General features: G+C 39.3%; 3 protein-coding genes across 10 annotated transcripts in view; 1 reads left to right on the top strand and 2 right to left on the bottom strand.

The window, feature by feature from the left end:
* gpr68 (G protein-coupled receptor 68) overlaps window positions 1–7,257 on the top strand; it is an 11,935-nt gene extending 4,678 nt beyond the window's left edge. For both annotated transcript variants that reach the window (XM_008316619.3, XM_008316609.3), the window contains exons 2-7: window positions 3,158–3,389; window positions 3,791–3,940; window positions 4,625–4,758; window positions 5,152–5,374; window positions 5,724–5,904; window positions 5,994–7,257. In XM_008316619.3, the coding sequence (XP_008314841.1) occupies window positions 3,303–3,389; window positions 3,791–3,940; window positions 4,625–4,758; window positions 5,152–5,374; window positions 5,724–5,904; window positions 5,994–6,328 (1,110 nt within the window). In that variant the 5' untranslated portion in view covers window positions 3,158–3,302 and the 3' untranslated portion in view covers window positions 6,329–7,257. The remainder of the gene's footprint in view (window positions 1–3,157; window positions 3,390–3,790; window positions 3,941–4,624; window positions 4,759–5,151; window positions 5,375–5,723; window positions 5,905–5,993) is intronic.
* Window positions 6,487–14,444, bottom strand: LOC103383443 (D-glutamate cyclase, mitochondrial-like). 6 transcript variants are annotated; one of them, XR_003050104.1, is made up of 14 exons: window positions 14,202–14,444; window positions 13,473–13,626; window positions 13,070–13,156; window positions 12,815–12,986; window positions 11,732–11,882; window positions 11,390–11,512; window positions 11,068–11,307; window positions 10,722–10,842; window positions 10,237–10,382; window positions 10,017–10,116; window positions 9,626–9,768; window positions 9,060–9,220; window positions 7,649–8,697; window positions 6,487–7,446 (listed from the first exon to the last, which is right to left on the bottom strand). XR_003050104.1 is itself a non-coding variant. In XM_008316554.3 (13 exons), the coding sequence occupies exons 1-13, from the start codon at window positions 14,302–14,304 to the stop codon at window positions 8,542–8,544; spliced, it is 1,857 nt and encodes a 618-aa protein (XP_008314776.1). In that variant the 5' UTR covers window positions 14,305–14,444; the 3' UTR covers window positions 6,487–8,541. The 6 variants fall into 6 exon arrangements, 4 of the variants coding, with proteins under 4 accessions (XP_008314776.1, XP_008314793.1, XP_008314784.1 ...); XR_003050105.1 differs by having other exon boundaries at window positions 6,487–7,409; XM_008316554.3 differs by having other exon boundaries at window positions 6,487–8,697.
* Window positions 9,091–22,373, bottom strand: LOC103383463 (D-glutamate cyclase, mitochondrial). Of its 2 annotated transcripts, XM_008316584.3 has the most exons (15): window positions 22,283–22,371; window positions 20,210–20,387; window positions 19,802–19,955; window positions 19,259–19,345; window positions 18,823–18,976; window positions 18,578–18,728; window positions 18,236–18,358; window positions 17,914–18,153; window positions 17,417–17,534; window positions 16,945–17,087; window positions 16,501–16,600; window positions 16,151–16,299; window positions 15,818–15,937; window positions 15,504–15,664; window positions 15,147–15,429 (listed from the first exon to the last, which is right to left on the bottom strand). In XM_008316584.3, exons 2-15 carry the CDS (start codon window positions 20,307–20,309, stop codon window positions 15,289–15,291), a joined length of 1,941 nt encoding a protein of 646 aa, XP_008314806.1. In that variant the 5' UTR covers window positions 20,310–20,387; window positions 22,283–22,371; the 3' UTR covers window positions 15,147–15,288. The 2 variants fall into 2 exon arrangements, 1 of the variants encoding a protein (XP_008314806.1); XR_003050102.1 differs by lacking the exon at window positions 15,147–15,429 and adding an exon at window positions 9,091–9,205 and having other exon boundaries at window positions 15,650–15,937; window positions 22,283–22,373.
* Window positions 22,374–22,924: the final 551 nt, after the last annotated feature.

The raw sequence follows: 22,924 nt of genomic DNA, 5'->3' as shown, positions 1-22,924 counted from the left end.
TTTATTCGTATTTTAAATTTTTTGAGATGGTTAAATCTTTACACTTCCAATATTTTAATAAATCATTTTTAAAAAAAAAACCTAAACAGATTTTCTCACTGAAAAAAAGGAAATAAAATTCATTGTAATTTTCACTTGCTCGCAAATTTAAAAAAAAGAAAAAAAAAGGGATTGCCATCCCTACTTTGGGAACCACTGACGTAGTAGAAGGCTGAACACAAAGAAATGAACACATCATTAAAGATTTATGAAAAAAAGGCTTTGGCCCAGAGTCAATGTCTCATTGGTCATTGGTGTGGAACCCTAGGGTTCACCTGCTGGACAAGTTCAAATCCTGGTCAGGGCAGTTGGTACTTTTCAGTGGACTCACCATCTGCAGGAAGGTTCAGGAGTGTGTGATTTGGGTGGTGGTCATGGAGACTGCTGCCCCCACGACCTGGTAACGGATAAGGATGGATGGATGGATGGATGGATTTATGAGCGTGTGAGGCATTGCGTCCCTGGGATGAAGCGTCTGTTACTTGTTGTTCGTGTTATGGTGTGAGGTGAACAGACGTGTGAGGTGACATGGTGTTCTCACTGAATCAGTCTAAGTGCTCACCTGTGGAACATACAGAGAAACGTCACCTCAGAGGGAGCTGGGCTAATAGCTCTACTGCTGACAAAAACCTCATACACCAGGTGCCAACAGTGATGAACGACCTGCTGCTGTTAACACAGTCATCACGATGCACTGGAAGAAATAAGAAATTGATTCAAGGGTTTCCTTGTAAGTGAGTAACCTCATTGGCTGAATGATTGAGTAACTGTATAATTACCAGTGCTCAGTAAGTGGTCTGAAGAACTGAAAAATGTCCCTGGGGACAAAACATCATTTCTCTAACCCTGTGTAAAAAGACAAATGACTTTTTCCTATGAAGGGTTTATATTTCTGAAGTGAGTTCACAAAAAAAGACGCAAAAAGTGCAATGGTATTTTCTAAGGTTGATGAGTTTGTTGAAAGTTTGTTGAAACTTCACCTGTCTTTGGATGGTTGTGGTCAATTCTCTCTGTCTCAGTCACAGACTTATGGTCTGGTATAGACTGTGAGGCCTGTTGCGAACACCTTAAAAAGGAAAAGAAAATATACAGTAAATAAAGGCTGATTCGCTTGTGGTGGTGATGGATAAAATAAAAGTCATGTGTGATCTACAGCTTAAACAACAAAGACAGCTCTTCTCTTTACTGTTCCACAGGCAGTTGGTCATAGACCTGGATCATTTTGAATGGGCGTGTCTGTAAATGTGACCCTGTAAAGCTTTATTGTGACAGGGTAGACATCTTTGTTATCTGTGGTCATGCAGAAAATGTGCACAATTTTAACCTAGGTTTATTGGATCAGAACATGAAAGTAAATATGAAGCCTGCACACTGTTTACTGGTTCAGTCTCTGGTCTTTCTGTTTGGAGTTTCCATGGTCTACGTATCTGTGTCTGCGGGTTTTCTTTGGGTCATGCAGACTGAGGATTTGGTTCATTAATATGTGTCCTATATGTGATGGGTTGGTTTACTGCAGAGATTGGCTCGGTGTCCCCCCCAGAGACCCTAAAAAGGACTAATAGGTAGAAGTTGAATGAATGAATTAAACATGTACACTTTGTCTATGCTGTCTAACTACTTTTCTTCAACGTAAAGCTTGTAAATATTTTAGCCTCTTGCACCAGCATTAGAAAACGTACATGTACCCTGAAGGGACCCAAGAGCTAATGGTCTACTGCCACCTGATATATTAAATATGTGTCGGTCGTAAAAACACAGTAGATAGAAATAGTCCAAAAAAAAGTCAATAGTCAAAGTCATTTTAAAACACATTTGTTAAATTCCCAATAAAATAGAGCCATATCAGAAACCCTACATTATGTTCATCATCATCATCTCACTTTTTCACATATTTCTGTTTCCTGTCAAAGCTCAACTAATCAGCTCAGCTGGTTTCTGTCAGTGCAGTAATCAGAAATTATATGACGTACGTATGTGGTTGGATGTTGCGTATTTTCTCTTCCTGTATATCTTTTAGAAGTGTTTGTGACATTTTCAATGGAAATATTTGTTTGCAGAAAATCCAACCAATAACACCTAATATAAATGATCTGATGATGATTTCAACATATAGGTCCCTGTGTGAACGTTAGGATGCCAGAGTGAGCTTGTTAATATTCAGTCCACTGTGTGAGTCGTCCATTAACTCAATGTTTCCTGTTACATTATAAGTTATGGCCTGTGGTAGAGGGCAGTATAGCTAATGAATATTACATGTAACAGATCAAATGACTTGGTGTAACACAGAGCCAACAAACAACTAATGAAAAGAAACATTCTTTCTTAACATCGTTTCTTAACATAGCCTGTCAGTGGTTTGAGCCATATTTACTCAGATAAGAAAAGGCAGTATTTTTACTGAATAATCTATCATTTCAAAGCAACAATTTCTAAGCATGATAGATTGATCAGTAATCTCTACATTTTACCTGCTCCATTGCTGGTCCTCATCGCTGCACTGCTGATGACAGCATTAGTATACTGTATATCCAGAGTTGTATTTTTAAATAAGGTAACGGGCATTTGTTGAGTTGACTTTGGAAGAATGAGGAGTGTTCGCCCAAATGTGGAATGCTTTTTTTGGGAACGGTAGTCAAACTGAGGAAGAGACTGAGTGATATTTCCACTGGTTTTCATGTTCTGAGTTGAAATGGCTCTACATGTGTGATACCATGTTATTACTGAGCTACGACAATGCCAAAGCTAAGAAATATAAGACACAGAAGTCACACACATCACTGCGTGTTGACAAGTCTTAAACCGGAGCTGCCCTTCACAGACGGGAAGCCTCTGGAGTGGGTTAGATGTAGTGACGTGGTCATCCAACCTCTGACTTCCCTATTAAGAATTCTACACTGGACCAGGAATGTCTAATTACTAGCACCGTGAAGAAACATTAGTATGTTTTTATGCACACGGTCATATACATTTTTTCTTCTTTACCCCTTTGTTTTCACTATGACATGAGAGGCTGACGTCAGTATCAGCAGGTACTCCAAGTCGCAGTGGCGGTATCGGTATCGAACTTGAAAATATTGTACGGAGCCATCCGTAACGTAAACTCTTTTCCTCTTCACAGTGGTCACACCAATCTGACATCAGACCAGACCAATGCTGCAGCAGAGGAAACCTGAGGAAGTGTGTGCTGGGAGTGTGTGTAATTATGCCTGAAATCATTTCTGGGAATGTAAGTGTGTGTTTGTAAAGGTGTAAAGGTGGCTGCCATGTTGGAGGACGATATGATCAACTGCACCATCAGCCATGAAATCCACCAGTACGTCTTCTCCTGCGTCTACATCTTTGTGTTGGTGGTGAGTGTTGTTATGTTCACTGACACAACAACTACAGTAGTAGTAATTTGGGATGTCAAAGTGGGGTCACAAGCCAAAAAAGGTTGGGAACCTCTGCTTTAAACTGTCGAGGACCTGGCTTTCATCCAGTGTCATCCGTATTGGTTCTTCCTAACAGAATAAACATTTGATGAAATATTTATGGTTACAATGACTCGGCTCAGCCTCTGAGAGTCTTCGCCATAAACACAACTGAAAAATAAACCACGTTTGTTGATAATCATTTAACTTGTACTTGAACTCTACGACACTGTGTTTACTTCAATGTGCAAAGGAAATCTTTCTTTCTGTTGTACTTTGTTTAATCATTAGCTGAATACACTTTACTGAAGAAAACTCCGAAATCCTATTCTTCCCTCTAGGTCGGTGTTCCGTCCAACCTGTATTCTCTGTACCATGCTGCTGGTCAGCTGAAACAGAAGAACGAGCTGGGGGTGTATTTACTGAACCTCACCGTATCTGATCTGTTATACCTCACATCATTACCACTGTGGCTACAGTATATCTTTCAGGTAACCTACCTCTCTCTCTCTCTCTCTCTATCGAATTTGCAAATGAAGCAGAAGGAAGTGACACCTTTCTGAAATGTTTATTTCAGAAAGGTGTCACTTTCTGTTTGGTTTTGTTTGTTTGAAATGAAGCACTAGCAAAGACAGTTTGAGAAACCTGTTGCACACAATACTGCAACAGAAAAGTACGCAATAATTATTGCTTAATGTTAAAATTGAAACTACAGGGATTGCAGAAAGTACTGTATACACTGTTGAAATATTTTGGTCCGATTGTGAAAATAAAATTGATCCCTCCATGATTTATTTTTTTTAAATAACCAATGACACCAGATAAAATGAAGGTGTGGATTTTTGTGCTGACAGTGCAAACAATCTGTGGAAATCTGGTGTATAAAATAGCACAATTCTAAAAAAGGATTTGTTTCAATGAGGCCTTTGATGTAGTTGCTTAAAAACTCTGTTGTACTGTGTTCCAGAAGTTAGTCATGTTTACAGTTACGTTACTTCTGTAGTCCACACATTACAGCAACTCATTGTTGTACCATGGACGTTGGAAGTAGGACTAATAGGATCAAAAACACAATTCCAACCTGGAACTTTGTACCGAAAAGTTGGTATAAAATCATCAGAGACACTTTTATCTCCAGGTACTTTTGTCATATTAATGCTGAGTTTGTGTTTCAGGGGGATGATTGGCAACACAGGGAGTGGTTGTGTCAGCTGTGTGGTTTCCTTCTCTATGAGAACATTTACATCAGCATCGGTTTCTTGTGCTGCATCAGTCTGGATCGCTACTTAGCTGTGGTTCATCCTTTGAGGTATTTTATGAAACTGCAGGCCAGAACTTTACAATATTTTGTAATTCTTTGTACTTTAACGTTTCCAACATGCAGCTCTGGACTCTGGACAAAAAGAAAAAGAAGCAAAACTAAGAAATGTGATTGTTTTTTTGGTTAAATTAATGATATAGTTAAATAGTTGATCTGTGTTTATTACCCACCTGTAATTTCTCCCAAAGTCAGCATTAGGCTGTGTGACAGTCATTATAGTAGTAGAAACGTTATCGTAACATCCTACAGCAGATCTGAAGGGATAAACACTGACTCTAGAAAACGTCGATGTTACCGATGTAACTACTTTTCTGCCTATGTCTAAAAGTCAGTAAGTCACTTCCAAAAAAACATTTTTTTCATTTTTTTTCACATCCTCAGGTTTGCGCCTCTCCGCTCTATGAAGGCAGCCTGGTTCTTTAGCGCCATCATCTGGCTGAAGGAGATTGCAGTGGGCGTGGTCTTCTTCCGCCACAAAGAACTGAGCAAAGATCGCACTAACCAATCGGTGTGCTTTGAGCACTATCCCATGAAGCCGTGGGAGTATCCTATCAACTACTACCGCTTCACTGTTGGCTTCATCTTCCCTCTGGCCATTCTCTCGGTACACTCACTCTCTTATAGAGGATAACTTTCTCACATTATTTACAGCTTCATCTTATTTCATCCTGTGAGTCTGGCCCCGAAGCCATCATGAGCATTTATTTGACCAGTTTTTATTCAGATTAGCTGTATACAAAATGGACGGTGTGAAGTGGAACCTGGACATAATATAAATGTATCTGATGAAATTACTGCAATTAGTAGTAGAGCAGAAAACATTTTACTCTCATCTGCACTCCACTGACAAAGGTTGCCTTTTTTAATCAGCTCACATCAGGAGGATGCTCAGAGGAAAGGAAGCCAGTTTGATTCTATCTGAAGTGACTAATGATTCCTCTGTCCTGAACCAGATCAGTTACCTGTGTGTCCTGCGTGCCGTGGGTCGGAGTGCAGGGACACAGCCGCCCCAGAAGATCAGGATCAGGCAGTTGGTCAGCAGCACCATCCTCATCTTCCTCGTGTGTTTCTCCCCCTACCACGTGTTTCTGTTAGTACGCACCATACTCGAGCGAGACTGCAGCTTTATTGGAAGTATGTGTTCATCTCTGGAGACAAGTCTGTGTTTTAAAAAAAAACAAAAAACTATATGATCCGTTTGATTTGTTTATGTGTTTTTGTAGGAATATTTAACTACTACCACCTGTCGTTGCTGCTGACCACCCTGAACTGTGTGGCCGATCCTGCCCTTTACTGCTTTGTCAGCGAAAGTGCTCGCCACGGCTTTTACAGGGCCCTCATCCGTCCCTTCACCAGGATCCTCTGCTGTTTACGCCGTGGAAACACAAGTCCCTCCAATCCACCCACTGACTCTAATGAGGTTGCAACTGACGTGAACAACGGCCAACCGACAGTGTTGCTGCTTACACACACCAGCACGTGCAACAGCATGAACAAAGAGCCCGTTTGCAAAAACACAAATTTAATCATAGCTGCAGGCAGTGATGAGACGCTGTAGTACTCTGTACTGGAGTGCCAACAATCTGTGATGTTCAAGTTGGTGTTTGACTCGGTGACATATTTAAGACATATCATGTAATTGTGTTAGGGATTGGCCTAGTATTAACGTCATACTCGGTTTGTTTAAGACCTGAACTTCAATAATAGGTTGATTCATCGATTTATACGATTCAGGTTTTGATGGTTTAACACCAATATTCTTATTCTGTTGAGGCTGCAGTGATTTAGAGCCCATTCCAGTAAAGAATGGTCAACTTCCTGTAGGACAGACGTCATGGATTAAGGGCTTGGAACCACGTCATTATGATTCTAGATGTCGCTATTGAGCCATTTTGCCTCATCTACTACTTAATCTACATGTAGCTAAAAGTTTGGCTTCTTTTCTTTGGCGTGCAAATCGTTTGTTTTTGTCGGTGAACTCTGGAGTGTTACCATGAAGATGACATTACCTCATTACCATACACAAGGGACATGTGAAACAATGTATTCTGGTCATCTTTGAAAAAGGATACCGTTATTCCTCCAAGAGTGTGCATTAACTGGCAAAACAGGTCACTTCCTGTTGCCACCATGAGGCACCCTTTTTAACGCTCTTTAATGTGAAATACTAACACAGTACTAACAAGTATTAGACATACATATTTTAATATAGATTGGACCTAAACTTCATACTCATATATTTTGTACATCGTTTGTATGTGAAGGTAAGTATTTTGGTAATTTTGTCTGTTTTTGGTTGGTTGTTTGAGCCCAGGTCAGTGAAATCAGCAGGGTATGTATAATGTGTGATGTTTAGGTGTCTGTTCTGTCTGTTCTGTCTCATCTTGTTTCAGTCTGCCTCAGTGATGGTGTTTGTTTATATGTTGTCAGTTGCATGAAGAGAAATTGTTATAGTCCTCTCAATAATAAACACCCAAAGTCTCCCGACGGGTTGTACCATGGATGGGCTGATCATAAAAGCAGATGGATCCATGTCTGATTTTGGAAACTGTCTTCATTGTACAGCACACAGTACAAACCTGGAGACAACCAGTAAGATGGAGGGAGGCCTGGGTTACATCTTGGCTGCAGACGTGGATCTGGATCAGAGTTGACAAAGTACTGAGAAGTTGGATCCTGGTTAAAGAGTAAACACACGCCAAACAAATAATGTCTTTAGTTAGCATTTTTTAATTAATTTCCCAAGGGCAAAAAATAAATAAATACAAAACACAATCTTCTTCCATTTCAAGTGAAGTCTAAACTATTAATTTAGCTAAAAGCTGAAATCACTAAGAGAAAAATTCGCAAATAGTAAAGAACCAATATCACAAGTCACCTTTCTGTCTCAGCCGTTCATCCGGACCAGGTAAAGCCGCTGTTTAGGAATAGCTTTTTCAGCGTTTGACGTCACACGCCGAGACCGTTCCGAAGTTTTATTTTTCCTTTCCCTGCTCTGCTTTATCTTTTATCGTGCATTGTGTTGACGAAACATATTCACCAATGAATCCATTTGAATCTTTTTTACGGCCGAAAACTAAATAAAAGTCCGCATGATGACGAATTATAAAGAACACGTTGGTAAACCAATCAGAAGGAGACGAAAATCTTAGGGCGGGGCGAATAGAAAAGATCCAATCAGAAGGAATGTCATTGTGAAGGTAGGCCGATCACCTCAGAAGCAGAGACAAAGGTACAACGCATGAAGTTTCAAAACTAGCTTCATTCATTAGCATCGATTTCCTGCAATTCATGTAATCCAAGTGCGAAGGTATGTTTCATGAAAAACACAGAAATGTCACAGAACTGACATCTGGTCACACTTTAACTAGGACCACAGAACCCTGTTCAAACCGTGTGAGCTAAAAGCGCGCTGACACTGATTGACACTTGTTTTAATCATTAACAGAGGGATATTTAATTTCTGGTGCAATGTCATTGCAACCAAAACATGTTTTATTTGACCTACTTGAGATTTGTGTTTGTTTTCAAACCCTTAATTTCCTGAAGGGAACTCCCAAGGGATTCATGAAGTTCTATCTATCTATTTACCTGTATTTTCAGTGTTGGTCGAGCCATGGTTTTGTTGGTTTACTAGAACATTGAGTGTTTTTATTTTAATAGACTTATTGATTTTGTACAGACAGAAGAACAAAACAATGACAGGAGATACATTTAGTCGACAACGTTTAAAACATATTTGCCTGACTATATATAGGAGGCATGGCAGCCCTAGTTTTCAGACATGGAGCCTTCATAGATCACTTTGAGTAACCTGGTGATGATGTTATTGTCGTCGGGGGTAAAGGTCAAAGCACCTGCCACTGAGTTACCAGATTTGCCATTTTGTAATCCCGACTGCATCAGTGTGGATCTGAGAAGTTGTTCCTGAAAGTCAGAAGAGAAAAGTCAGAAGAACAAATGTCATTCTTTACCTTTTAACCAGTGTGTGTCTGTGTTTATATGTGGTTACTGTTCACACTGTCCGGGAATGTATTGATGTATCTATATAAATATAAATATATATAAATATATCTCTTATCTAAAAAATACAAAAAGACTAACAAATTAGTGATTCAACATGTGAAAAAAAAACCCCTCAAACTCTCCAAACAAACTTGGGCAAAAGACTGAATTGCATGCAATATTAAAAGATATTTTATGTAAACTATAATACTATCTTTATTGTAAGATTAAATGTATTTACAATAATGAATCATTATATAAATCATTCCTGCAGTTAATGTAACCTTCTCCACTGACGGCAGGTTGTCAGTCCAGTCCTGCAGTTGTTCCTGTGATGTTGTGGTTTCTTTGCCCAGGCCTCTCTTCAGGTACCTCTGGTGTGAGGGGCAGGTGTTTAGAAGGAAGAGCCCACAGGCCACAGCATATCCACCCCAGTTAGACACTCCTGGAGAAGAAGCAGGTATGATGATGAGAGATGTAGAAGATATGAGCTTTCTGCTAATATAAAATTACAATGCCTCAGGGCACAAATCCCCCAGTCAGTACTTTAGTGACACCTCCAATGAAAGGCTTTCGGGTCAGAGTTGGTATTGCCATCACGGTTCAGTATATTGGAAATGTGGAGTCACTATATATCTATGTATATGTATGTATATATGATATATATGTATATTATATATGTATGTATATATGTGTATGTATGTATATGTATATATATCTATGTATATATGTATATGTATGTATATATTATATATATGTATATATATATATTAATATATATGTATATATATTATATATATATATATATATATATGATATATGTATATATTTAACTATTGCACACACCTACCTGTAGTGGTAATTCCAGAGATATCCTGTGCAGTAATAAAGAGCTCCTCGACAGGACCTACTTGATGTTTGACGTTTTCCTCTCTAACGTTAGCCCTATCAGTAGCAGTTCCTCTACACTCTACTGCCACGATGTGGTCATACCTGGGTTTGACCAAAGCAAACATGAATTGGAAACTAAGTTAAAGATAGACCACCCTCACGTGACACTCCCACTATGCTGTGGTTGTTTTGTCACTACATTGGACATTTCTTAATGACGTAAAATTACATTTTAAATTACATTGACTGCTGCTGCTGATCATTCAAATAAACCGGTGTATGGTTGTGATATATTTCTTACATTTTCAGTTAGGAGGTTTAACATTCTTTCATATCACAGATCAGCTTACCTTGGTTTGCTGGTGTCTCCATGGTGACATAAGAGGTCTAGGGCAGCATTTGGACTGCTGTCTTCAACAGTGAGCAGTGGTGTAGCAGTATTTAGCACACCTGAAGGTGAAGTTGGCCATGAATAAAAGCAACAAGGGAGTAAACAATGCTATGGGCTGTGTCATGAAAACATTTGAATGGCCTGAGTGAATGAAGTTCAGTTCAGGTCCCTTATCCTACCCATGTTCACAGCTTCGTCAACAATGGCCTTCGTCATCTCGAGGAATCTGCTGTCTGTTATCAAGGTGACCGTCTTCCCTAGAGACAACAGCATGTTTGCTATGGCGATGGCCCCAGGTATCCATCCATCGATCTGATCAGGTGAGCTAAGAGTGAAACAACCAGAAATTATAAACAACAAACATTAAATGATAAATAAAAACATATTTAACACTTCTGATCACAGAGCTGCAACCTGTATTAATCAAAGTGATGTTTATGAGATGAAAGCGTAACGTAAAATGTTTTTTTTAATTTTTTTACAACTTGCATATGTTTATATCATCTATTAGCATGAATCAGATATTTAAGGAATAAATTCAGGACTGAACTTATAGATATATCCCAAATATGTCCCATTCACCCCCCGTACCCAGGACTTCATCTCTCAGTCAATATTACTCTTATAATCCACGTTGGAAATAGACAAGCACCAGGTACAGTACCTGTGCAGGTGGTGAGTGGAAACGCCTGTGGTTACAGCAACAGAACGTGAGTGTGAGAGAGCCAGACAGGAGTGTAGGAGATCCTTCTGACTGAACAAATCTTTAGTTCCTTCTTCACCTGCTGACACAGGGTAAAAACCCGTCACTGTTAAGTTTGACTAAAACTCTATGGAGAGAACCAAAACAAGCTTTAGTCTGGAACATAAAATGGAAGCATTTGCTTTTTAGAACAGTGATTCCAGCCACTGTGCTTCCAATGTCGAATATCTGTCCTGGAACAGAAACCTTTAAATGACTAGTGTCAAAAAAATGACAGAAAAAAACACTGTCATTTATGTGCATTTACCTGGGTCCTCTCCAATAATCATTTCCAAATGTCTGATTTTTGCCACTGCCCTCCGAGATACCAAGCTGTACAGTAAGGGATTGTGGGACACCAAGAAGCTGAGTGGGGTCAGCTCAGGGTTTAGTTGGTTGTTTGGAGGGTTATCACTGTTGGGAGTGGGGGTTATGATGGAAGTAGAGGAGTCTGGGATATCAGTCAGGAACATACATCCTGGTGAATGACTGAACGCCAGTGGAACCTCTGAAACAAAGTAACATGATGATCAGTTAAGGGTTGTCAATAGCTATTAATAACCACAGGTCCAGTCAAAGATATTGCTCACTGCTGCTAAGTATTGCCTGGATTGCAGTCACTCCACAGGCCCAGAAGACTGGGACGTCACCAGGCTGCAGCTCCACTGGATCCCCATAGTCTGGTCTGGACAGATCCGGGATTCCTAGCAGAGCTACTCACACACACAAAGTGCACTTTGGGACATTTAGAACATTAAACCTTCAGCATAACAAAATAATGACAAATGATAACCACAGACTGGGGTCAAAGCTGTTTAGTCAAAATGACCTGGTCTTGGTGGTAATGTGGAATTATAGATTCTGAAAAGGTCACTGGTTATAATAGAAATACTTTGGAAATGTTTACAAAATTAGATTTTTAACAGACTCACCTGGTTCTCCAATGTGTACAGGAGCTCCGTGTGCCAGTGGATTAAGGTGAGTCACTTCCACTGCTACATTCAGCAGAGCAGCTGGAATAGGTCTCATGGTGACCACTAGAGGGCAGCTGAACACTCCCACAGGGACACACGGAACTGTGGACTGCAGACATACTGTGTGAATGTGTTTCAACTCGCCCTGTTTTGGGATTTCATTTGTTTTTGTTTTGCACTGGCTTCAGTCAGATAACCCAGATTAGTGTGGATTCTGCTGCCCACATGTATGCCACTTATACTGTACTTTACATGGTTGAAGAGTTCTGTTAGGCAACTGGACATGAAAGTTTCTCAAAGAAGACGTTTCACCTCTCATTCAAGAGGCATCTTCAGTTCTAACTGGTGGTGAGGATCACAGCAGATATATACTCTGGGTGTGACAGAGAATAAAGCTACTTGAGCTCCCCCTGTTGGGTCGGGCATACGGGGTCAACTGGGAAAGTGTAAACAGTCATTAAGAGACTGATGGGTCGTTGCCATCCTCATCAGAACGGTTTCGATCACATGCCTATTTGTTGTGTGAAACTGAGGAGAATCTTTTGGGTATTGTTGTTAAGAGTGCCTTGTATGTGGGTGATAGGTTGTGTCTGAGTCCACCTCCTCTGTTGAGTGATGGTTTTTCCAGTTTGACAAAAATGGCTTACCTCTCTCTCAAACCATTTGTCTTCCCTGGCCAAAATGTGAACATTGTTGTCCTCAAAGGAGTGTGTTTTCTCCTTGAGGCGTATGTGAACAGCTGAGTCCTGTCCTGAGGAGTTGGCCCTCCTGTGTTGCGCCATGCGCCTGTGTAGTGGTTCTTTACACGTTGTAGTGCTCTGTTGTTGTTCAAAATGTTGTTGTTCAAAATGCCAATATGTCCTCTTTACGTTTACTGCACTCTGCAGGGGTTATTACTGACATGTGACCAGTGTACCAGGTTGAAAATCACCTGAACAAGTCTTGTTTACCGAAGGTCTACGGAGAAGTGATTAGTAAAAATGACTGGATGCGTAGCTGTAAATGTGTATACATTTGATGCAGGTGATATTTATGCCACACCTTGTACATGCTGACGTTCTTCCCCTGCTCCACATTCCTGACAGGAACTCCTGCATCTTTCAGTTTGCTTTCAAAGCCAAAACTGCAGCCCAGATATAAACACACCATGTCTGACAGCTGCTGGCTCAGACTGTCAGAGGCTGCCACAGGCTGCTGTTCTGACGATGAAGTCCTTGAAGAACAAGAAAGACAAGTAGACTTTCATGGTTCTTAAAATACATAAGCATATATCCAGGCCACGCTCCTATAAATTACCTTAATTCACAGGTTAAACTCATTAGACTTGACAAAGTTCTGACCACATGACCAGCCTCGTACACGCAGTACTTAGAAATATCTGTCCTGCAGGAGGAAAGGAAAGAAAACACAAAGTGTTTCAGGACAACATTAAAGAGGAGTTGTATGTTCTTATTTCATTGTCTGCACCGCACTCCAACATATTGGTTAGACTCTGAAAGTTTAAACAACAATCCTAACTATTGACTGGTCTGGACTTTAAATGTAATAAAAAAATAATTATGATTGTCCAAATGCATTTTATCCTGTTAATGATGAGTTGTGGTTTTCAGCTTAAGAACAAACATTAACTGTATTACTATATGGACTAGTCACTACTGTTACAGAAGTTAAGTACTACAGTATGTACTTTCATGAATACCTTATGTCAACATTCCCAGCCAGAGGTGGACATGAGGACTCCCCTTGTTGGCTGCGATAGAGAAAGGTCAAGGGACCAGGATTATTGTGGCAGAACGCCTCAAAGTCATCAGCATGTTGATTTGGTAGGAAGATCACACCAGCCTGTTGGTATCCTGACATTTGTATTTTGAGGTGGTGAAAACATTCACATAATGAAGACAGAATTTTTATACGGGTCAGTTTCATAAAAGATGTTCAAAAGAATGAAATAGTTACATTTACAAACAATGGAGATTATAAAGAGGAGGTTTGCCAGTGTTAACAGTTAAACAGGTCAGGTAAAAAAAGGATTTACGTTAAGTGAAGTCAAGAAAGACATGCATTTTTCAGGAACTAGTGTGGATGGAGTGTTGACGGCAGCTGCCGCATGTAACTAATAAAAATAAGTTACTTTTTAAAGGAGTAGTCAGTAATCACATTACCTTTTCAAGGTAACGTTAGCAACACTGGTTGTTTACATATTCAGAAATGACGCTGTAATTATTGACTTATTTTATAAAGTCGAGCTAATTTAACAAAGTAAGTTTATATGTCAGACATAATCTAGGTCAAAAACAAACCAAAATTCATGGACACTAACAGTTATATGCTTTTTTCTTGCATTATTGATATTTTTTAGCCGCTCAAAGAAAAACGGCCGCTGAGTTTCGTTGTAACCTGTGTACAATGACCGTGAAGTTCTTCTTACCTTTAGCCAGTCCCGATGTTATGGTGATCCTGGGATCGTTCTGTCTCATTAACAGTCTCAGCTCAGCAGGACTGAGACGTTTTAAAGAACCTGCGGAGTCCATCCGTAAACTGGACAGAGAACCAGAGACTACTGACGGTCACTTTGAAGGCGATGCCCCGGAGCTCGTGTCGGACCAAACAACGTAGTGCTTCAGAAAGCACCGTGTCGAGGCTTTCTTCGTTTGACCTGTGTCACGTGAACCATGACGTAAGATATTGGCACACAAATCTGTACTTTCTTGATTACATTCTTGATTAAAAGCGCTCGAATCCACGCTAGCATCTAAAGGATCGTCATTCGACATTTGCAAAGTTTTTTTCCCCCAGAAAGTCATGTTTAAAATGAATTCTACTTATTGATCCCAAAATATACACCGACAAGAACAAATGTTTACTTCAGTAGACCCAAACTTGTTCTTTTTTAATATATATATTAAATATTGTATACATATAGGTATATACATATATACCTATATAATAACATGTTTGACTTACAATTCTGTCCCTGTCTGTTCTTGTTTGCTCAGCCCTGTTTATCTGGAGGCAGATGAAGCTGCGTACTCTCCTGGATGAGTCCGATGGACCTGGTGCTGTTCATATTGTAAAGTAAGAAGTACGAATAGGCTACTTTAAATACTGTAATTCTCTTCTTTACATCAGTGTAAACATTGCACACAAAATGGAATAGTTTATTACACCGGAACAAAATAAAAGTATATCAGTCGACCCAATGTTTGGACCACAACCTTACGAGACCCAGGAGGGCGTGTATTGAATGATTTGCAGGACGATGTCTATGATGATAGCACATGAATTGGACCACCTGTCCCACCATGCTTGTTTTGCTTTTTCGACATTTAGAGTTAATATTTCCCAGCTGAAAAAACAAACAAAAAACCCCGAAAACATTTTAACTGTTTAATCAACATCAGTAAGACATTGCTACTCAATATTACACCACAGATCTCGACAGCGATTCAAAAATGAGTCATTATTATTTTCATATTGTAGTTATCAATGCAATTGATAGAGAGTTTTCTTGATCCTTAAATGGTCTCTTTTATTAGTCTGGTGATGATGTCAGAATGTGTGGGGTGAAAGGTCATGCCATCCACCTCCATCGCCAAGTTCCCAGTTTTGCCACTTCTAATTCCGAACTGCATCAGTGTAGACAGGAAAGATTCCTCCTGCAGGTGAGAGAGTTACATTAGCAGCAAAGCATCAAAGACAAAATCAAAGAAAAAATAATAGGATTTATAACCTTCTCCACTGACGGCAGGTTGTCAGTCCAGTCCTGCAGTTGTTCCTGTGATGTTGTGGTTTCTTTGCCCAGGCCTCTCTTCAGGTACCTCTGGTGTGAGGGGCAGGTGTTTAGAAGGAAGAGCCCACAGGCCACAGCATATCCACCCCAGTTAGACACTCCTGGAGAAGGGGAAGGACAGACCCCACACCTGTCACTTTAGGGATACTCCCCATAAAACATGAGGACTGAACCTAATACAGCCTGACTGTGAATGTAATTTGACCAATAGACGCCCGGTCGCTGCAGAAAGAGACGTGTGGTTGTTTCTGTACCAGTAGTGATGGCATAGGCAGCAGGAACATCACAGGCAATGAGGCTGCCGTTGGGCATCAGGCTCTTCACCCTGTCCTTTAGTTTACCCATCCCCAACTCATTACCTCCATCACCAATTCCTACAGAAGATAAAATATCATTACGAATATAATATAATATGAAATTATATCTGCAGAAAATCCATACAGAAGCGTATTTAGAATTATAAACATATAAGCGTCAATAACAAGCCATTCTATTCTTGTTACAGAAATAACTCAAATTTGCAGGGAGACTTGAGAACCTGAAGGGAAAAATAAAACCATGGTAAATTTAGTATTTGCCTACAGTACCTGTGGTCATAATGCCAGGAATATCTTTTGCGGCAATAAAGAGGTCATCAATGGGATCCACCAAATGTTTGATGTTTACTCCTCTCATGTTGTAGTAATTTCCATCAGCAGCCCTGCCACTACGCTCTATCGCCACAATGTGGTCAAACCTGGTTTTAAACAACAAAATGAGTGTTAAACTATAGTTTTAGAGTCTCCAAGGTCGACTTAGACCTAAACATACTAACGATATAACTGAGAAACTCTACAGCAGTGATAACCAACTGGCGGCCCGTGGGCATGCAACTGGATTCCAAAATAATATATTGTTATATATAATTCTGCAAAGGTCAGACTACAGATCAGCTTACCTTGGTTTGTTTGGCTCTCCATGGTGACACAAGAAGTTCAGTGCAGCATCTGGACCAGTGTCTTCAAAAGTGACCAATGGGATTGCAGTTTTCAGCACCCCTGGTGGTGGAGATGTAAAACTCTGTCATTATGAGTTGGACACTGGAGACAATCTCTTCTACTAGGGGTGTGTATTGACAAGAATCTGGCGATACGATATGTATCACCATACGGGGCAACAATACAATATACACTGCGATAAACTGCCATACTATAGACAGGGCGATGTAGCTTTTTGACACACAATGTTGAAACACGCTTGACATCAGGTTAAAATTAAAAGAGTGGAATCTACATTTGTAATCGTAGAAAAGAAATAAAAATAATCCAAAGCCAAAAATATTTGCACGTTTATTGTAAAAAGAAAATCGATACAGGTCTGTAAAATCCTCCTAGAATCCTACCTGTTTCCACAGCCTTATCAATAATAGCCTTGTTCATTTCCAGGGCCCTCCTGTCTGTTATCATGGTAACCTTCTTTCCTAAAGACAACAGCATGGTTGCCATAGCAATAGCTCCAGGTGGGCCATCTGTCTCATCAGGTGGGCTAGAGTGAAAAAAACAAAACAATTTTTGCTTTATTTTGGCACAATGAAAAATCCCAAAACCTGTGACATTTAAAAATCTTTTTTTAGATTTAATGTTACAGTACATTGTACTATATTTAATATAAAACAACCAAACTCCTTAGGACAGTGTGTTGATCTCCTAAGATGGTATAACAATCTTTTGTTTTTTTTTTATTCTTCACAAGGCTGAAAATATTGTTGCAATAGTACTTTTTATCAATTAGTAGACATTTGAGTCCCCCCTTCCCCAAACACTGCATTGGTACATGGCCTAAAATAATACTGCATATATTGTAGGAGCAGGTACTTTTGCATGTAGTGAGTGGGGAAGCCAGTGGTTATGGCAACAGAATCTGAGTGAGAGAGAGCGAGACAGGAGCGCAGAAGTTCGTCCTGTGTAAATAACGCTTTGATCCCTCGTTCACCTGGGGAAACACAGTGAAAAATTTTCATATTCAATTCTGTGTTTAACATGTTCTCATCATGAAGATGCTGTAGGTCAAGAAATCTCCTGAGAAGTTGACATTTACAAAAACCTTTGTTAGTTGTTGAGATACTTTAAGTGCAAGTGGTGGGAGAGCAGAAGTACAGTAGGTATGCTGAAGTAGGATGTATGCTTTTTGTGGGGTATTAGTGGAATATCCTCTTGACTACCAGTAATTCAAATTTGTCCTCTGTGGAGAAGGTTTGTAAACCTGAATATCTCTCAGCCACTGAATTCTATTGCTATCTACAGAGGATATTTAGGGCTTTACAGTGATGCCATGAAAATGAAACACAAAGTTATTTGTTCTGTGCATTTACCTGGGTCCTCTCCAATAATCATTTCCAAATGTCTGATTTTTGCCACTGCCCTCCGAGATACCAAGCTGTACAGTAAGGGATTGTGGGACACCAAGAAGCTGAGTGGGGTCAGCTCAGGGTTTAGTTGGTTGTTTGGAGGGTTATCACTGTTGGGAGTGGGGGTTATGATGGAAGTAGAGGAGTCTGGGATATCAGTCAGGAACATACATCCTGGTGAATGACTGAACGCCAGTGGAACCTCTGAAACAAAGTAACATGATGATCAGTTAAGGGTTGTCAATAGCTATTAATAACCACAGGTCCAGTCAAAGATATTGCTCACTGCTGCTAAGTATTGCCTGGATTGCAGTCACTCCACAGGCCCAGAAGACTGGGACGTCACCAGGCTGCAGCTCCACTGGATCCCCATAGTCTGGTCTGGACAGATCCGGGATTCCTAGCAGAGCTACTCACACACACAAAGTGCACTTTGGGACATTTAGAACATTAAACCTTCAGCATAACAAAATAATGACAAATGATAACCACAGACTGGGGTCAAAGCTGTTTAGTCAAAATGACCTGGTCTTGGTGGTAATGTGGAATTATAGATTCTGAAAAGGTCACTGGTTATAATAGAAATACTTTGGAAATGTTTACAAAATTAGATTTTTAACAGACTCACCTGGTTCTCCAATGTGTACAGGAGCTCCGTGTGCCAGTGGATTAAGGTGAGTCACTTCCACTGCTACATTCAGCAGAGCAGCTGGAATAGGTCTCATGGTGACCACTAGAGGGCAGCTGAACATTTCAACAGGAACACAGGGAACTGCAGTCTAAACAAATGGGCCAAACGCGTGTTCTGACTGATCAAGAAAACCATAAAAACAAGTGACAAGATGTCACATCAAATTTATTATTGCTCCGCACCTTGTACATGCTGACGTTCCTGCCCTGCTCCACATTCCTGACAGGAACTCCTGCAGCCTCTAATCTGCCCTCAAAGCCAAAACTGCAGCCCAGATAAAAACACACCATGTCTGACAGCTGCTGGCTCAGAGGCACAGAGTGCTGTGAATCAGTTCTGGAGGCAAAAAAGGACAGTTAAGTCCGTCAAATGACAAATATAATTTAATGAAAAAACATTAAAGTTATGAATGTGACACCTGCCATTTATATACTTAAAGCATGAATATGTGGGATAGTGAAGTGATCAATGTCACAAAATATCAAAAGTTCGTTAGGGTTAGGGTTATATTAAATATTTTTACCAACTTTAATTAAACAGTCAAAATACAGTACGTGATAATTGTTTGTGGTTAATGGTTAGGATGTATCATTAGTATCTGTTAATCTTCTGAATTACCTTGGTTCACTGGTAAATGTCTGAAGGTTGGACACAGTTTTTACAAACTGTCCTTTTTCGTACACACAGTACTTAGGAATATCTTTTCTGTAAGGAGAAAGAAAGAAACACGGAGGAAAGACAGAGTAAAGGTTGACAAAATACATTTGAAATCTAGTTGTCTAATGGTTGTACATAATGTTTTAGTGTCTTATATGGGACACATGATCCTCAGGTGCTGGTCTAAGGATCTGCTTTAGTCACTGTTTCACTCTGAGGGACTGAAACCCCGAGTATTTCAATGATTATTGTTCCACAGTGTTGTGTTCGTGTCGAAGCGAGAGTGAGAGGAGGGCGCCCCCCTGGGGCATAAAGACAAAATAAATTTCAGTATTTTCTAGGATATAGCCAGTCTGCGGTCGTATCTACAATAGTGGGTGCTGATTTTTTAAGGGGAACCACTGGTCTAAGCAATTAGTTGAACATTGTTGTATAAACATACAACTTAACTACAATTAAATATCATTTCCAAACTCAAAGTACGTACGTACAAAACGCCAGTACCTTATGTCAGCCTCTTTAGCCAGCGGCTGACAGGAAGTCTCTCCTGATTGGCTGCAATAAAGCAACGGCAACGGGGCAGGGTTACTGCGACAGAAGGCTTCAAAGTAACTCGCCAGGTGATTGGGTAAGATGGCGACGTTAGCCTGCAGGTAGCCTGAAACAGGGAACCAGATAAACACAACAGAATACTGGCTTTTGGTGGCTTTAAAGTAAGTTAAAGTAATGAAACGTCATTTAATCACAAATACGTAACATGTACTATAGGACATAATTGATATCATTATCATAAAAGCTTCATTTGTGAGAAATCTCAAGTATTAGGCTCATTCTGTTCAATATATCTATGTGACAAGACAAACAACAATAAAAATTGTTAAAAATAGATCTGATTTGACCGACACAGCCTACCTTTAGCCAGTCCAGTTGTTGTGGTGATTCTGGAATCATTCTGTCTGATTAACAGCCTCAATACAGCAGGAGTCAGAGAGGTAATTTTACCTAGATCCATCTCAGCCAGAGCCCACGCTCACAGTTTATGACAAAGGTAAGTACAAAATACTTATTGACCAGACAGACAACCTGGAGACTGCAAAGAAAGAGAAAGAGAATAAGGTTAATGTTTAAAAAGCTGACTGGTTGAAGGTAGAATTTCTCTGTTATACATTTGCTCTATGAACACACCTTGAACAGTTGCACATCTAACAACAACGTACACACACAAACACACATACACTCAATAAAACATCTACAGCTCTAAGCAGATGAAACCATATCTGTTGTGTTTCTGTCGTGCTCCACCTCCTCCACAGATTAGCATGAATGCCAAAAACTACAAATAGCTAAAAGTAAAATTGTCACATTTCAATATTGACTCAAGCCAGACCTTGACAAACTTAACATTTACTGTTTTACTTTTTTTTTGCTGTTGCTGCTTTCAGTACTTTGTCCACTTTTAAAACACTAACATTTAAAAGATTGTTGACACATACACACGTTTTTCCTGATGTAGAAATTGTGAATTCCTGGAGTTACCTACCTAAACATTGACACATTAACTCTTACCAACTAGTTTGTTTCTCACATGTATCTGTTCCAGCTCAACTGTTCTGTCATGTGTCCGCCGCAGGAGTTATTGTATATTATGGAATGAATGTTGGGTCACTGAAGCAACAATACGTACGAGCTGCACTTAGTTCATGTGGCAACTGCCAACTTTTTCTGGTCTGCTCAACTGACCCAAATGGGCTGCACAGTACATACAAGTGTGCTGTAAATTTGTGGAACAGTTGTTGCACAAGCCTTGTCAAATACAAAGTCAATTTTTACAAAACAAACGACATCAGTCAATTCAGTAAGGAACAGTAACATGTACAACAACAAAGGGCAAACCATACACTGTAAATGAGTAGAAGAATTTGGAAGTGTTGCAAGATTTTGAAGTGGGACAGTGTACAAGCGTTCATTTAAAAATAGCAACAATGACTTTATGGTGGTGACGAAATTACTCTTATGTTTACAACAGTCATGTTGAACAGAGTGTACAAACTGAGTGACTAATATGTAATTTTGACAAAACAGCTTTGTCTGTGTTTTGGACTGCATTGACAATACAAAAATCATATTAGAAGATTTAATTTGTAAATTTATGAAAATATAACAATGTATGAAGAAAAGAAGTCTTGGGTTTATGAGAGTAAAATTGCTATTTTACAAGAATAAAATCTGTGTATAAGAATTATAACATCATAAATTGTTGTCATAAAGGTATGATTTTATCATCATAAAGTAATAACATAAACTGTTATTCATTAATGTTATTCTTTAATTTCTTCTTATAATGGTTCTATTATTTCCTACAATTGTATTCTTATAATCTCATAATTACCATTTGGCTAAAGAAAAGTAAATGGTTCAAAACTGAATTATTTCTTATTGTTTTTTAACCTACAGACTCTTTGGTACCAAGGCCAACAACTAAAAGTGCATGTTTAGGTTTGGTACTGGAATAATGTGGAAAAGGGTAAGTGACTCAAAAACCTTTATTTCAAAGTTTTATTGCTTTAATTCTGTACCTAGCGGCTCCGCCCACGCCCCTCCCCCAAACCTAATTAAAACAAGTATTTCTGCCTGAAATTACTGACTTGTTAAACCACAGAAAATGTTGAAAAGCTTAAGAGTAAATGTTAACCATTTTTCCTGTTAAGGATGCCGTTCTATACATGATACTATTAACATTTACTCATTATTTCATTACAGCTATAACTGATATAATAGTTCTTAAAAAACAAACTTAAGTCTAAACAAGTTGCTCTTTGCAGCGTCAGACACGTAACAAACTTAGCTAACGGGTAGCCCGCATCGTACTTGCAGAAATGCTCAATGTAAATGACTTGTTCGTTGTCTAAAGACTTTTAAGTTCCAGGCATGAATATGCATGAATCGGTATAACATCGGTGTTGTACCGATACGGTGCTGTCTTACCGTAATGCAGCGGCACAGGAAACAAAGTTATGAAAAACACAATTGTAAGGGGAAACGAAAGTCGACAATACACCGGAACTACGTCACGAGTTGCCGGTGGGTAGTTATTTTGCCGTAACAGAAATAAATCAATACAATTAAATAAAAACAATTTAAAAAGTAATTGATAGCTTATGTCAGTGATAGTCTTCATGAAGGAAACTTAAGTTTTAGAGGTAAACGGCCAATGTGTTCCATTCACAACATCGTAATATTTAATGTAATTACTAGTGGAATTATCTGTAATTAATTTATTTTTAAGGATTAGTCCCAATGAATCACATTTTTTATTTTTAAAAGTATTGGGATAAGAGTTAAAGTGTAATGACATTAAATTAGTACAAAAACATCCTTGAATGTAACTAAAAGGGAAAAAAGAATACAAAAACAATAGTGTTCCCTCCTCACTGTGGATTAAAATATTTGTGGTAAATCGCAATGTAACGTTTAGGGTCCACTACAAACTGTCATCGATTGACATGGTAATAATCCCAGTTGAAAGCCCATCCTGATCAACATCCCACACGTTCTATAAACCATGGTGCGTCTGTGTGTGTGTGTATTCAGAGCCACTTTCAAAAATAATAATAATAATTGAACTGC

Source organism: Cynoglossus semilaevis, chromosome 1 (genome assembly GCF_000523025.1).
Source record: "Cynoglossus semilaevis isolate Cse_v1.0 chromosome 1, Cse_v1.0, whole genome shotgun sequence".
In the NCBI taxonomy this organism is placed as follows: domain Eukaryota; kingdom Metazoa; phylum Chordata; class Actinopteri; order Pleuronectiformes; family Cynoglossidae; genus Cynoglossus; species Cynoglossus semilaevis.
The sequence above is the reverse complement of the archived record's forward strand: the minus strand, read 5'-3'. Positions and strand labels throughout refer to the sequence as shown.

What these genes read in the sequence shown, in the direction of transcription:
- LOC103383463 (XM_008316584.3), bottom strand. Translation starts at nt 20,309, where the DNA reads ATGGATCTAGGTAAAATTACCTCTCTGACTCCTGCTGTATTGAGGCTG. An exon ending in GGAGAGCCAAACAAACCAAG is followed by an intron (nt 16,300 to 16,500) that starts GTAAGCTGATCT and finishes GTTTAAAACCAG; the next exon opens with GTTTGACCACATTGTGGCGA. An exon ending in ACCTGCCGTCAGTGGAGAAG is followed by an intron (nt 15,430 to 15,503) that starts GTTATAAATCCT and finishes TCTCACCTGCAG; the next exon opens with GAGGAATCTTTCCTGTCTAC.
- LOC103383443 (XM_008316554.3), bottom strand. Translation starts at nt 14,304, where the DNA reads ATGGACTCCGCAGGTTCTTTAAAACGTCTCAGTCCTGCTGAGCTGAGA. An exon ending in TGTACACATTGGAGAACCAG is followed by an intron (nt 11,513 to 11,731) that starts GTGAGTCTGTTA and finishes GTGTGTGAGTAG; the next exon opens with CTCTGCTAGGAATCCCGGAT. An exon ending in CCAGGCAATACTTAGCAGCA is followed by an intron (nt 11,308 to 11,389) that starts GTGAGCAATATC and finishes ACTTTGTTTCAG; the next exon opens with AGGTTCCACTGGCGTTCAGT.